The sequence below is a fragment of the Sminthopsis crassicaudata genome, chromosome 4 (genome assembly GCF_048593235.1).
Source record: "Sminthopsis crassicaudata isolate SCR6 chromosome 4, ASM4859323v1, whole genome shotgun sequence".
Classification (NCBI taxonomy): domain Eukaryota; kingdom Metazoa; phylum Chordata; class Mammalia; order Dasyuromorphia; family Dasyuridae; genus Sminthopsis; species Sminthopsis crassicaudata.
Window position 1 is genome coordinate 164,125,254 of NC_133620.1, and position 17,011 is coordinate 164,142,264.

Consider the following 17,011-nt stretch of genomic DNA (forward strand, 5'->3'; position numbering starts at 1 on the left):
ATTTCCAGACACAGGAATCAACCGAAGATAAAATCTATTCCAAACCAAAATTGTGAAGTCAAGTATATCGTGTATCAGATGCTGGAAGAACCAGTGCTGATAGCTCAATATTTGCTGATTCTAAATGGTGAGTAGAATCTCAATGAGCCAAAAGTCTGGTGTCTTATGACTATCACATTGACAGACAAAACTAACAAGAAGATCTATCATATCAAAAAGAAGGAGATAAGTCTCCTTCTTCTTATTTTTCTTTGAAATGGTATCGCAAAAAAATTGAAGTTTTGTCCAATTTCTATGACAATGAGACCCCAGACTACCATTAAAAGTTGGCAAGCCTATTCTAGAATGGGCATGTAGTATAGATTGTCTTTTATGGCAGCTGACCCAAATGGAATTATACTGACTCTTTGGACTTTCTGGAAGTTCTGTTGTGTCTTTAGATAAAAGAGTAAAGACAAGAATTTGAACTCAACCAGTCATTAAATATTTGGTGACACTTTTTTTTTTTTCAATCAAACAAGTTGAAAGTAGTTCATTCCAATACCTGTGCCAAATTTCCAACTCAAGTAATTACAAGACACATTTGCATATACTGTGGGGGAAATTAAAATTGCTTTGGGTTTTAGAATTATCATCTTTACCAACAGATAATATTAATGAGGTCCATTCTATCAAAACCATCATATATATTAGTAATATTTAGCATTCTTCCCTCATTATAGTCTTAAAATAAGATACCATGGGGCTCTTTAACAATTACTGTGTTCCTGTTCAAGAGACTGGGCTTTATTTCAACAAAGAGTGATGTGATCCATTGTATCTCTTACTTATCTTGACACATTTAAGAAGCCTAATTAGCTAATGTACTATAAAGTGGATTTAGGTCCTCAGGTAAAAAGTAAAGGTTTTTCAAATTACTAATTGTGCCTAATTTTAAAGAGTTTAAAACTACATTCAACACAATGCAATGTAGTAAAACTCTTTAGTTTTTCTTAACATTTTAATCTTTATCTTAAAAATATAATCTCAAATTTGAAATATCTAGAAGATAAATTTCATGTTAATGGCAGTCAAAAGCCTTATAAAGATAATGAATTTAAAAGGTCTGTTCTTAATTACTACAGTCCAATATCCTTAAATCTTTCATAAACCTGCTTAATAGCTAAAGTAAATAACTGAATGCTATTTGCAATTTCCATCTACTATTAGTCATTACCAATTGCCCTAGGCTTATTCTTAAACCAACACAGTACATGATTGCATAATTATCCTTTAATCAGTACTGTAACTAATAAGTGCACCTTGTATATTCTGGGTATTTATATCTGACTTTATTTCATTAGGATAATCTTGACATCAGAATGAGCATCTGTCTTTTATTTAACACAAGGTATGTTTCTATTTTAAAAATGGCAAAAGTAATAGATTTTTTTTAAACAAATGAAGATGTAGTCTCTTCTTTCCATTTGTGTTAAAGGGGAAGCATTTTGATTTCCCTCAACTCTATGCACCAAATTCCAAATTGTCACCAAAAAGAAATCATGGTGCAAAATATGGTTAATTTTTGACATAGCATTAGCTCATAAATAAAATCAAATTTAAAGTGACTTTAGTTGAATAAAGTCAGTTTCTCAAAGAAAAGAGAATTTTAAAAAATTGATTATTAATGAGATAAAATTATTTATAAATACTACTTTATTTAAAAATCATATTGGGTAATGAATCTCTAACTTTCAAAAACATATTAACCATGCTACTCAGCATCAGTAAACAATAATCCCAAAAGATTATTTTTTAAATTTCTAGGCAAATAAATTTTCTACCAAAATTCTCATTAAGTTCAGCTCTATAACATTAAATTAAAGATCAGCATATTTATGCATTTATACATATGTGAATAAATATATTAATGTTTATTCATAGATATTTATATAGACATACATATTTTCCAAGTATATATATATGTGTGTATGTGTATGTATACATTATATATGCATATATAAATATGTATTCAAAATACTGGAATTTTGCCTTTGTTGATTAATATAAACCAAATGTTCAACCTAGAGATCAATTACTCTTTTTTAAAATAGAATCTTACATTTTCAAGTATATCAGGACAACAAAATTTTTGCAATCACACTACAATTTATTTATTTATTTTTTATTATAGCTTTTTATTGACAGAATATGCATGGGTAATTTTTCAACATTGACCCTTGCAATCACTTCCGTTCCAACTTTTCCCTTCCTTCCCTCCACCCCCTCCCCTAGAGGGCAAGCATTCTCATATATATTAAACATATTAAAGAATATCTTAAATACAAAATATAAATTACACTATAATTTAAGGGGGGAAATTTCCCTTATCAGATCCAGCTTCCCCAGTAATAATAATAATAACAATGATCATAATGGTCATCATAATAATATTAATGACATTAATATTTTAATTTTTAAAAAGAATTTTACATATATTAAGGAGCTCAGTAAGCAAACAGAAAGTGTGTGTGTGTGTGTGTGTGTGTGTGTGTGTGTGTTTTCCATTGATGGAAATTCAAACACACATTGTTAGTCTTGTATTTAATTTTTCTCTTTAAGGATTTAAAGACTTTGCTTCTCCTACTGATGTTCTGGGTTCCATGGACACAATTGAACAGCTAAACAACAATGGTTTGAAAGTATTTCTTTCTTTCTTTCTTTCTTTCTTTCTTTCTTTCTTTCTTTCTTTCTTTCTTTCTTTCTTTCTTTCTTTCTTTCTTTCTTTCTTTCTTTCTTTCTTTCTTTCTTTCTTTCTTTCTTTCTTTCTTTCTTTCTTTCTTTCTTTTTAATTCACCTGGAGTCTTCTACATATTGCTCTTTCACCTATTACTAAATAACATTTGTTATTCCTATAAAGTCAAGTGAAATAATTCTAATTTCATGTTCTCAATAAATTTTTTCATCTTCAATTCCATCAATTAGTCCTTATGGAGCATATCTTATCTGACTACTCTCTTCTGAATAATCTCCAACCTATTTTCTTACTGATTACTAACTAGAAGTGGACACGGTATTCCAGATCTGGTCTAATTAGAGTGGAAGACAGGGTGGTGACCATTTTCTCTCTTCTGGATATAATGCCTCTCTTAATGCAGCTTAATATAGAATTAGGTATTTTGGCTGCCATGTTACATTATTAAGTTATACTGAGATTATGGTTCAAAAAATATTCCCAGATCTTTTTTTCTTCTTCAGAAACTGTTATCTAGCCATCATGTCTTATCGATTCTGTACTTGTGAAGCAATCTTTTGAACCAAGGAATGGCACTTTGCATTTATTCCTATATCCTCCTATATCCTCTGCTCAACCATTCATGTTTTAGTACATCTTATGAATATGGTAATTAAGAAAAGATTTATTTTGTAATTACAAAGTTAGTGAGTAGAAAATCCTACCAGATACCAGAGTTTATCTAGAATAATTTCTTATATTCATACATATTACTCATTTACCTACCTCTCCTCCAACCAGAAATGTGCTGAAGCTACATTTGTACTGACTCAAAAGAATTAGTAATTAATTTTTTAGTAGGAGTATTCAATTCTTTGGAAATTGGAAAATGGTACAAATTAGGACTTGATATATATTTTTGGTTAATCGCTAATTTTAAGGTAGTAATGGAGATAATGTTAATAATGTAGATCAAGCTTACAAGTATCATACAGGTTTTATATAGAAAGATATATTGCTCAACAAAATGAAAAGTTCTCATAATATCTAAAGTGTGACATCTAATCTTATTTATTGGTATAGGTCAAAACCATGGTAACCATCTGAATGATCTCCATCACCATATTGAAATGTTTCCCACATTTTAGTATATACAACAACATATATGAAAGTATTTCACCTGAATGGAGATCTGTACCTGGTTGACTGGTCAGTCCAGGGAGAGATTCCTGCAACTGATAGGTTGATGATGATGAAGATGTGCCATCAGCTGTGTTATTTGAAGTCATATATGCTCCATATGTTGATGCTGAATAATACTGTGCATATTGGTTTTGGCCAAAGGCTGTATAGGATGGATAATCCTGAAACAATAATCGAAATACATTAGCATATGGGCAGTGCCTGTCCATGCTCTTCTAGAAATTTTTCATAGGTGAAACTCGTTGAAAGCTTTCCTTTGACTCTTTTCTTTTTCATAGATACCACTATAATAGTATATTTTTTCCTAAGAAGTTAAATACACTTTTTTGAATCCTCTAGAATTCAGAGGAACAGGAGGGTAGAATGGAAAGAACATTGGATGTCTAGCAAGAGGAGTTACATTTTAAGTTCTAATTCTATAATTAATTACTTGAGTTACCATGAGCAAATTATTTAATCTTTCTGGACTTCAATTTGCTTATGTGTAAATAGAGATGTTAGTTTTTATAAAATCTACTCAACAGGGTTATGATATGTTTTGCTAACTATAAAGTACTATTTAAATATATACTATTATTTCACATTGTTATATTTCAAATTAACCCTGGTGAAGTAAAGATATTTTTGGTGGGCATCTTGCACACTCAAAAATGCTTAATCATTCTGAGCAATGATTCTAATAGACCTTGGGGAGAAAATGAAAAAAGAGAAGAGTTTAAAAAGTCTCAAGAGTCTGCAAATTCATCCACAAATACCTGAGATCCTCATCCATACAAAGAATGTGACTTTTTTTCTCCTTTTCCACAGAGATATTTTAGGTAATTCTTAGCAATTTTTTTGTGTGCTTTTGAATCAAGATGCAATAAAACACCATAAAACCTTTGAGTATTGATGTGAGATATCTACCATCTGAGTATTAACCTATCTAATTTGGAGAGATGATCACAGTGTGGTAAAATGTTAAGTTATATCAACTCCTGAAAACTTTTTATTGAATCTACAGCGAGTTAAATCCTAATGGAAACTAGTAACAATGTTAATGAAATGATATGTTTTTTATCAATCTAGTATATAGTAATATTAGCTATTCAAAATCCTGTTTTTTTAACAGCTTCTATGACTAGAAATATAACTGGGAACCAGGAATCAATGATTCAAAAATATCCTTATAGAAACAAAATGGATATAAATAATTCCCTATACTTACAAAAAACATTCCTCAGGTTTCTTACAAAGAGGTTCTTTAGGCCCCCATTTTGAGCTTATCAACTCTAGATTTATCCAAATTCTAATATAATTGAATTTTTTTTTCTAAGTCCATGGCAGACAAGTGGCAACAAATTAGAATGAGTGCTAAAGGCATACACCACTAAGAACTAAGAGTTAACAGCCTACCAGCATAGGAAGAGACTATGGAAGAGAGTGCTAATTTGGGAGCCAGAGTAAGTTAGTTCTTACTCATATGGTCTTAGTCACTAAAATGCTCAGGATTCAATGCCCATATTTATGAAATAAGGGCGTTTTTGACTAGAAGATATTTAAGATTCCTTTTAGCATTAAAATCATGTATAAGGGATTAATTTATTACAAGAAGCTACTGGGATTAAAAAAAAAAAGTTACAAAACTCTAGAATTCTTTAATGTCTAGACAAACAAGTCTTGTACAACTCATTAGGTTCTAATGGTATCAAGTCATGATCTAGCACAATAAATGATATTGATAATGACTCTGGGATATATATTAAAAAAAACCTATATTGTAGCCAGTATTCACTATTTAAGATGTAAAGAAACTGTGTAATATATATTTTTTTGGGAAAATTGAATTATAAGAATAAATAGCAATCCCTGGATATTTCTGAGAAATTTTGTAACTGAGAACAAAATCATTCATCAGGATTTCAAATAACAGAATTTTATTGTACTGAAAACTCATTTGCAAAAAGGCAAATTAAATATTAATATGCAGCAATTTTATAACTTGAATGAAAATTTTTCATTAAACTTGTAATATTAAAAGTTTTGCTTTAATTCATACCTGCTGTGAGCTACTGAAATTCGTTGAATTGGAAACAGAATTATTTGCATAAATAGTAGATGATGGTGCAAAACTAGAACCTAGGGGTAAAGAAGAGAATATATTTTAAAGTTATTTCTTACAGTGTGAATAAAAATATTTCACTTAAAAAAACTATACAAACTTTAGTTAAATATCAATGATTATTTTTAATCCATTATACAAAAAGTAAATACTCCCAACTTTGATGTTTGTTATTCTATATGCAAATTTAAAAATATTTTAAATCTATATGCAAATTTAAAGAAAATATTTTAAATGTTTTTATTATATCAACATGTAGTATCTTTTCTGTATAGAATTAATATTTATAAACATGAGCATTTGGAATTTTACTATATAATCAATCAAAAAATTCCTATAAGGTTAAAAGGTTCATAGAACCTAAAACACTTTAAGTTCTATGCCACTGACTCAAATTGAGATTGTTTATGACAAACCATAAAAGCTGTCTCTATAAGAAAATATATTTGCATATTATATTTATTTTGATTAAAAACATCAAATATGCATTCTTTATCCAATTATTATTTTCTGTGGTTCTGTTCTACCAGGAAGTGTGGAACTAAAAATGGCAACAAACTTAGAGCTGAGAGAAAGAAACAGAAACAAGGTGAAAGAAGAAATGGAGGGGAGAGGAAGATAGAGAAGAAGCAGACTGTTAAAACAATTCATTTTAGGCAAATCAACTTGACATTTTACAGCTTAATTAAATTATTATTTAATTGAGTATTGAAAAGAGAAATCAGTGAAAAAGGTAACTTTTTAAAACATGACTTAAAATTCAACATTGAAGTAAATAAAATAAATTCCTTTGAAATAGTATTTCTACTCTATCACTTTTTTTTGCAATTACCATATAATAATTAGAATTGCCCTTCCTTAAAAAAGAAAAAAAATCTGAAATTATAGACATCAAAATAAAAATCAAATGATGACTATAAAATTAAACAGTTGAATATTTGTGAAAAGAGAAAAAATAAAAACCTTACTTTATAAACATTACATTCAAGAAAAAATAAACTATATATTTACTGAATATTGTAAAAATCTGCTCAAAATTGCTAATTGAATTTTGAAGCAAACGAAAGAGCACTTGAAACTTAGCAAATAGTAAAAAAATTGATTTCTATTAGAATTATTTTAGAGAGTCACAGTGGACAATGAAAGTGTTGATTGAATAATTTTGTCATCACTAGTTCAGAGAACATTTGTCTAAACTTGGGCTCAGGGTGATGCCATGTAATTTTAACTTTTTTTTTAACTTTAGAAAAGATCAGTTTGCATAAGATATTTAAAGCTTTTCTTCCAATTTCTATTACTTGTCTTATGAGATGAACTTTTATAAATACCATAGAAAATTTCCTTCTATTGTAGACTTTATTTCTAGTATGTAGTCTATGAAATCATCTTCTACTGTATTCAGCAAATAGTTACTTACCTGGCATTTGGTAAGAATAGGGTGTTTGGCCTGGTTGGGGAGTAGAAAACCCTGGACTATAACTGAGGCACCCCGTCTGTAGTGGTGACTGGGTTTGTGAAAGTCCGCTTTCTGTCTTGATGCCTGGCAACATCACACCTAAATCTGGGTGAGCAATTAATATTCAAAGCAATTTAATGATTAACTTATTGAAATCCTCTGTTGTAGATGGCATAAAAAAAACCCCAGCAAAAGTATCTACTAGCAGAGTTTTCCATATATAATGAAATAACAGAAATAAGATGCAAAGTACCGTAAGTGGGTAAGCTGTAAGGTTGTCCTGTCTGTGAGTAGGTTGTGTACACTGCTGGCTGCTGCATTCCTGAATACTGAGTCTGCCCGGCATAGGCAGACATTGTTTGAGCTGCTGGTGTAGAAAGAATGTGTGGATAGGGCCTAAATACCAGAAAAATAGCATTACTGTAGCAACAATGACAGTATATTAGTTATAACAGCTTATCAACTTTTAAATAATAAAACCTTTAAAATTCCAAATGGAAATCTCTCTCCCTAACCATAGTTTGGGCAATTAGATGGTGCTGTAAATAGAGCACTGCCTGGAGTTAGGAAGATCTGAGTTCAAATCTGCTTTAGACACTTATGGGCTGTATGAATCTGATCAAGCCACTTAACCTTGTTTGCCTCAATTCATCTATAAAATACGCTGGAGAAGAAAATAGCAGACCACTCCAGTAGCTTTGCCAAGAAAACCCAAATGAGCTCACAAAAAGTCAGACACTACTGAAAGAACGGAACAACAATAATCCATAATTTAATTGTATATTTTATGGTACAATGGAAATAGCACTTGACTAGGAGTAGAGAGAACTGAATTCTAGTCCTAGCTCTGTCACAAAGATTTGTGATCTTTATAAAGTCCTTGATCCTCCCTAGTCCTCAACTTACTCATCTGAAAAATGGAGTGGTTGGATTTGGTGATTTCTAAGCATCCTTCCAGTTTTAAGATTATCTATCATCTATAATATATATTTATATGTATATTAATATATATTTATATACATACACCTATGTTTTTATATATGTAAATATGTATTTAAATCTTGAAATACTTATTTCTTTCTGGCTTAAGTTTCATGGTATATGTTTAGAAAGTGTAAACAGGATTGGCAATAATTTAATTCTTCATATTAAATGTGTGTGTGGTATATCATTCACCTGGAACAGAAAGTTGATGTACAGATTGAGTGATATGATCATGATTGCATAATGTAATACCTAAATGCTTTCCATTATTAGGATCATAACTATAATTATGTTCACAGATGAAAAATTAACTGAAAAGTCCAAAACAACTGTGTAAACTTTAATGAGCATATTATTCATCCAGTAATGTTAAAATAAATACTTTTGTTTGGGATTAGAATTGTTTTATAAATTCTTAAAAAGTCATTAGAATGAAAATATTGTAGTAGTGTGACTGCTTTATTCAGGATTAATGTTGCAACTTCCCATAGATAACATGTATAGTATATACAATTCTCTACAGGATAATATATTAAAATTTCATATTCTTAAATGAGAAAAAAGTAATATTAATCTTTCATTATGATAAATTGCTTCAAATAAGGGCTTGTCAAAAAATTGTATGGAATGAAATCACATCTCTATCTTCAGCTATGTATAACTCCAAAGTCTGTTTCTCCTAATTTTTCCATTCCCTAGGTACACATGCAACTGAATACTTGAAGTGTGAGACAAAATAAAAGGGAAAGAATTACATTAAAATTTATTCTGCTCCCCTTAAGGCAATGACTCTATTAGATTATACAATCCTTCCTACCTAAAGAAAATGACAACTTTTATTTAGCTGTATTATTGCTTCCTTGGGAAAGTCTTAGTGAAGAGTTTGTGCTGATATATTATGTGTGTATGCATGGGTATTTAAAACCCAAAGCTTGGGAACACAGAATTGTTACCAGACAAATCTAAATTTATCTTTTAAATAGTGTTAAACTCAGTATACATGGAAAAACCTGAATAAGTTTGACAAATAATTATAGAATCCTCAAAATTAATACAAACTGTCTTCAGAGAATGAAGTATGACAAAATATGCCACAATGTTACAGTCCAATAATCATTTTTAAAATTGAACTATTCACCTAAATGTTCACAAATCAAACAATAAAGTCTGAACCTGTAACTTTAGAGATGTTTATGCTTGCTTAAACATTACTTTTTAAAATTTAATTAAATACAGTCAGCTGATGTTAAATTTGTTTTGGTAAAAACCATATATACCAGAGTTTGTTACTTTGTTTAGGACAATATAGACATTAATTTTTTCAAAACAAGAGTATATATCTAGAATTGCCCAGATAGAAATGGATGAGTATCTTTAGTTAGCCTACCAAACAATCTGTCATTTGTAGAATATAAATTGAAATATTTGCAAAATCATAAAATAATTCTGGTTATTTGCTTTGACACGCAAGAAAAAAATATCACTTACTTGGAAGGATACAACTGTGGGGAATACTGATGTGTTGATCTAGGACTGTAGCCACTACTTGTTATTACTGTAAGACATAACATACACATAACACACAAATATTTATATATATATATATATATATATATACATATGTAATTGCAACATAAATATATCTTACTAAGATACATGATGATTTTAATCAAATAGCATTAGTACTTCAGTTTATTTTAGCATATTTGGTATTTAAACTATTAATGATCTTCAAAATTTCTTTTGACATTGATTTTTAATACCACCATTGACTGCATGCATTCATACTCCCCAATATGCTTCTCTCCTAAAATACAAAGGTTTCTGAAAGCAATACAGACAAATCATTTGAAGAAAATATAGATTTCTGTAACAACAAGTTATTGAAGTTTCACAAATAGAAAATGCTGCTACAATTTACCACAAATATTGATTTCAATATAAAATGAAAGAGCAGTGAATAGAGTTTCATGTATATATCTTTTCCAACATCCAATTCCCTCCCCAAATTTAAGTTTATGAATGTTAAGCTCTTAATGTTCAAATTTTGATTTAGTCATATTTAATTTAACTTTTCATTTTAGTACATCATATATATAGGGAATTGATAATTTAGGATAGTGAAAAGTATTCTTTAGTTATAAGCACACTTATTAGGTTTTAATGTGACAATAAAGGTAATATAAAAAAAATAAAAGTACAATTTTTAACAACATAGCAATAGCCATATTTAGCATGGTATCTCTACCTATTTTCCAAGAACTTAAAGTATGACAGTCAGATCTTATTTATATCTGTCCCAAACTGGATGAATTCCAACAGTTTGGAAGTTTCTCTTTCCTTTAGCCATCTGTCTTGACTAAGACAGATGTATTCCAAATATATGTATAGTAAAGTGTTGAACCAATCCCTTCAGAGCAAATCCATACTAGGCAAACATACAGAGTGTCTTTATTAGGCCATCTGCTGTTCATTCACTTTTCAAAAAGATTAAAGTAGTACACAGTGTAGCACTGGAATTACTTTAGTCTAATCAATCATAGTTATACTTCAAAGTAGTAAATCCTGCCTAAGTTGTTCATAATAATACCAGAACCAAACCTTCAGAATTGTTTAAGTGACAAATAGGTTTAGGTTCCTAACTATTTTATGAAACACGATATATTTCTATATCCAAGTATCATTAGGGCCCTTGTGATCTATTACTTTATAAGCACACAGAATTTACCAAGTTTAAGATCATTTTTTTAACCTTTGTGTTCTGAATCTTTAAAGTACATTTTAAATAGTTTTTAAGACAATATACAAAATCTATCTTTCCAAGAACTCTTGAGTCGGATTTGAAAAATAAATAAATAAGTGTTTGCTAATAATATTTTGATTTAATAGTAACAAATTTACCAAAAAACAATCATAAATTATTTTTATGCAATTCAAAGTAAAAGAACCATTTTTAGGTTCTTCTAGATTATTAAGCATTTAAAATGGCTAAGGTTAATCAATTAACCTCATTAAGAACCAAATGCTGTGTGTTTCATAATGTGGGAACTTAGTAAATATCACATAATATTATGCCATGGCAGATTCAAGTCTAGCTTATTTGAGCCATATGAGAGAATTTCAGTCCTCCTCTATTTATGCTTCTGTTATTTTTTAACCAAAAATATGAACAGATTAAATATCATCATACTCAGTTTGGTTGAACTTTGGTAAACTTGAAATTTATATGGTTTAAAATGGGCTTTTCTCAGCTTTGGAAAATATAAGGTTTTTATCACAAAGTTGCGGCAAAGGATGAATGGATAGAAATTTAACAACAGCTGCTAAATGATCTGCCCCCTCCCTCAAAACAACCCAATAATAACCACCTTGGACATCAGTAATGTTTGTACATGTGTCTCTCTGGGTGTATACACACATACACATATACATTGCCATATATCACAGCAATCCTACATATATATTGAAATTAAAATCAACTCTACTTTTCTTTCATTTGTGAATCTAGATAACATCTTGAAAATGCTTCCATAGGAGTATCAAGACTAAGAACAAACAATATCTTCTATAAGAATTCTTTTCTGAACCCTCACTTACTAATGCTTTTCTTCTAAAATTATTTTTATCTACTCTATAAGTATCTGTATTATCAATTTTCATGCATACTCTCCCCCATCAAAATATAACTTTATTGAAGGCAAAAGTTGGCTTTACTTCTTTCTTTCTTTTTTTGTTTTTCTTTGCATCCCCAGTACTTAGTAATGTGTCTGGAGCCATAGGAAGTTATTAATAAATGCTTATTCATTAATTGGCAGATAGATCTAATATAAATAATCTAATTTAAAATATACAAAGTATCACCAAATTTTTGAGCTCAGAATAGTTAATTTTTCTTTTGCTTTACTAAAAATATATTTGCATTTTAAGAGTTCATTAGGTGGGTGAATGTCATATATAATCTTTTAAAAAAGCAAACATATTTTGTTCTATTTCATTTAAACAAAAGAGTAACTAACATAAGGTGCTAAGATTAACATTATCATAGGGATGTTTCCTTTATTTATCAAATCAAGAATTAGTTTAAATAAGGTGTCTAATAAGTTAAGGATGAGTTCAAATAATTCTGCCAATAATGATCACTTTAAGACTTCCTTTCACATTTGCCAGCAATGGAACCTGGGACATTGTCTTCTTGTTTCATTTTTTTTTTTTTTAATAATGACATTCCTTGTTATAAAATAAAATGAATAAACTAGTCTCTTGACTAATATATATAATGAATTCAATAAATTCTTTAAAGCACCTTTGGCTTTGGAGGCAAATGTCTTGCAAATTTAAATTTATGTAAATTCTATCTTCATCATTTAAAAGGGTAATGACCATCAAAATTTTTATCCTTTTGTGATTTAATTTCTTCATAAGTAAAATGGGGATAATACTTAGGATAATTCAAGGATTTGTTATGAGGAAATGCTTTGCAAATTTACAATATACTTTGTAAATGAATCATCATCATTACCAGAATAAATAGCTAAATAATTTGGTGTTATGATACCAAATTATAATGGTGAAGTATACTGAGAGCTAGTGTAGATCAAATATGCTGATTATTATATTTTAATGCATCATCAGACTATATATATTTATTTGACAATTGTAATATAATTTTAAATAAAATGGTATGACTGATATTAAGAAATTAATAATTAAGTAATTAGGAGACTTGGATTTTCCATTGGACCACCAGCAAACTGATAATAAGCACTTATTGAGTTATCAGTAAATTAATAATCAATAAATTATCCACAGCTACTAACTTTCTACTAACTACTAACTTTCCTGAGCACCAATTTTAATTTATAAAATGAATGTGCTGATTAGTTAATTTTCATAGAAACCATTTTGATAATTATTATAGGATTTTTTGTTGTAGATTCTCAACTGATTTAAGATTTCATTTAATTATATCATCACTTTTATAATTTTATTATTTTCCTTCAAATTATTTGTATACATATTTGTTTTGTTGGGATATGTATTAATGAATATTTTAAGTAATAGAACATGCTAGATTAATTGCCTATTGGACCAGTAGAAAACATCACATATTGATAAATAATTTATACCATTTGTATGAATGCTGCATGTTTGTGTCTTTACAAAATTTTAGTTAATTTCCTGGAATCTACTTTTAAAGCATTTTTAGGACATAGAATTTTATTCTGTGATCTTAACTGTTACAAACAATAATTAATATTTATATAGTACTTTAAGTTTACAAAGTGCTTTATAAATATTAGCTCATTTCTTCCTCACAACAGCCCCAGGAGGTAGGTGCTATTAATTTTCCCATTTTACAAATAAGGAAACTGAGCCAAGTAGAGAATAAATGATTTGCTCCAGTTCACAGTTAGTAAATGTTAGAGGAAGGATTGACCTCAAGTTTCTCTAACTTCATATCCAGTGTTCTGGGCAAGTTAACATTAGCTATGTAGAATACTCTACTGGTGAGAATACTGGGTCTAAAGTCAGGAGTCCTGATTCTCATAGTGTTTATATCACCAATTAACATCAGTTTTGTAGTGATTCTCCATTTATTTTGATGCTGAAATTTGATGAATACCATTTATATCTACTATATAGAAAAAAATATTAGGATTTTTATCTGAAGAAGTAGAAAAGTTTTCATAACCTAAAGCATAACCACTGCACGCACGCGCGCACACACACACACACACACACACACACACACACACACACACACAGGCACTGCACCTACATACTACCTAGACAAATCCCATTACTTTAGATATTGTATATGTTAATATCCACTTTTTAGGCAATATAAAAATCCATTACTTCCAGAAGCAATTAAATGGGCTAAAGAGTATTTTAACTTTTCTTTGTAAAACTCTTGACTGAGTCAACTTATTTGCTAAACCTACTGGGAGTTACAAAAGCATTTACATTTAAAGTAGACTGATGTTTATAGTTATACTATTGTTCTTGATGCATTAATATTAAAGGTAGCACTATCCAATTTAATGTTTTAATGCAAGCAACATGTGCTTTCCTGCAGTCCATTAACCTTTAATACTTTTCACTCAGCTGCTTACAAAGAAGAATTTAAAAAAAAAACCTACACAGGAAATGAGGTTACTTAAAAAGAATCAAATGGACAATGTTACATTTTGAGTCATAGTTAGAAGGCAATTTTTATATTAACTATCAATGCTGGCAGAATAAAGTTTATGGCTGGCACAATCTACTTATTAAATTAATGACATTTTATGTAAAATAATTATCACTGAAGCCACCTATGATTATTTCATTGCCATAAATTTTAATGTTGATTTTAAAAATTATCTAAAATACACAAAATTCTATTCCAAATAAAAACTTTTTTTTGTAGAATCAGGAATAAGTCTTAAAAACATGGAATTATAATTATTAGGTTTCTCTTTAAAAGGGAATAGCTTTTTCTTTTTTCTTTATAAAAGTAATAATAATGATTCCAAGTATTTTAACAGCTGTAGCTATTGTTGTATTTATGAGGCCTATTCATGAAAAATAATTTGATGAATATGCCAGTGTGTACATAACAGCACATGAGCTTAAGGCTTTACCTGACCCAGTAAAAGTGTCAAGTGCTCCATCTCCAGTTGTAGTAGTTGTTTCACTGTTGTTCATCGGCTCTGTTTTGACTGCAAGAAGAGACACTATGTAGAAGAATAAGCAGACATGAGTTTTATTTCTAAACTTTTTTACATAAGATCTTATTCCAGTTTGACAGAAAGATTTTCTAGTTAGCATGTACATGCGAAGGAAAAACAACAATAAAAATCTGGTAAGGTCTTGTTAATTCATCTTCTAATACATGTATTTATAAAGTGAATTTAATTCAAAACAGTCTGGCTAAACTAATTTCCTCAAGAACCTGGCTATAAAAGGCAACATATTTTGAATTTCAAAAAAAAATTACATGTGGCCTAATTCTTAGGTTAATCACTGACATATTGATTTTGTAGTTAAAAGAATGAAGGAATAGTTGGTCATTCTCTATATACTCTTTTTCATGATCACAATATTAATAACAATATGTTCTTTGATCTTTCTAATAAACCCATTAAAAACACAAGAATAAAATAATTCTATAGAAAAATATTGAGCTGAGGACTAGTTAATGAATTACATAAGAAATTATAATCCATTTCACACCAATATATTTCCTGTTTGTAGCAGAGTCTAAGCAGCCACATGATTTAATAACAAATTCTAAATAGTGATGTTTAGATGCAATATGCATTTGTGCATATCCTGGTATATAATTTCTATATAAGTAAAGACTACCAGTTGTATTTATTGGAGAGAAGTATTAAAGCCAATGTATACATTGTGTTGAAGTAGAATGATTTTGTCATATTCCTATTATAGAAAAGATCCTGGAAATTAGTGAAGAAAGGATAGAAACATTTGTTTATAAATTTTTCCCATTTAGCATCCCTTGAGATCATTGTGTTGCACAAAATGCAACAGCAATAAACTGTGGAAATGCAAGATAAGAAATAGCTGAATATGACAAAATATGTTGAAAAATAAAACATAAAAGTTGTCATAATTGACCATAGACTGAACATATATTAATAATGCTGTTCTGTTAGCTTAGTAATCATAATGGGAAATACACAGCAATAATTAAGCAATCCTTCCAAAGAATCAGAACTAAACAGAACAATATTTAGTTAGGTATTAAAAAAAAAATCTGTATTTGGAGTGCTACAAAGAACTTGTAGAAGATTTTGATCTTTTCCTAACTGAATGATTTTTCTCAGAACCCAATTCAATAATTCCTTCATTCATTTCAGGCCTCTACTCCTAATTATCACACATTCTCCAGTATGGCATTGAAGATACTGTGTTTTCTTCTCATTTTTTTCTAGTTTCTTTTTATATTTTGTACTCCCGAATAGAATATAAGATACTTGAAGACAAGGATTTTCTTTTCTTTCCTTTCCTTTTCTTTTTTTTCTATAAGTATTGAGACACAATTTTTGGGAACAACAGAGTTTTATATTTTAGAGGATAATGACTCTTTTTCATCCTGATTAAAGATTCATTAAGGATAGAAACAGAAAATACATGATCAGAAAAACTTTTATCACAAAACTGTTACATATTAAAATACATTGAGTTTTTTGATAACCTTTTTGATAATTTTTGATAATTTTGATAATGTTTAAGAGGTACTCAGATTGATCAACTAACAGTTTAATGTGATCCTAAATAAGGGGATCTCTTACTAGCATTTCCTGACTAACCTTGTGTATTTGTACAAAAGAATACATACAGATAGAATTGCTTCTTGATGCAATACATTCTTTAACTTTTGATATTTGTAACAAAAAAGTACCATACGTGATCAGCAAAATCTGATCAAGAAATGTTATCTAGGAATTTTAAAATTTGATCCTCTTTGGATTAAGAGAAAGCTTTATGGTATATCTGTATGAAAAGGATAGCAAGTCTTGGCTTTTTCAAATAGGCATCAGCAAGA

The 17,011-nt window shown here is 29.2% G+C and overlaps 1 protein-coding gene across 11 annotated transcripts in view; it reads right to left on the reverse strand.

Moving 5' to 3' along the window:
- The window catches only part of EYA4 (EYA transcriptional coactivator and phosphatase 4), a 312,586-nt gene that overhangs the window by 59,240 nt on the left and 236,335 nt on the right, over positions 1-17,011 (reverse strand). For 6 of the 11 annotated variants that reach the window (XM_074309802.1, XM_074309801.1, XM_074309798.1 and 3 more), the window contains 6 exons: positions 15,084-15,176; positions 9,946-10,012; positions 7,727-7,869; positions 7,435-7,578; positions 5,955-6,034; positions 3,912-4,077 (listed from right to left, as the gene is read on the reverse strand). In XM_074309802.1, the coding sequence (XP_074165903.1) occupies positions 3,912-4,077; positions 5,955-6,034; positions 7,435-7,578; positions 7,727-7,869; positions 9,946-10,012; positions 15,084-15,176 (693 nt within the window). Of the gene's footprint in view, positions 1-3,893; positions 4,078-5,954; positions 6,035-7,434; positions 7,579-7,726; positions 7,870-9,945; positions 10,013-15,083; positions 15,177-17,011 lie in introns of all 11 variants that reach the window. The other 5 variants (XM_074309793.1, XM_074309795.1, XM_074309800.1 and 2 more) reach the window with 1 other exon arrangement.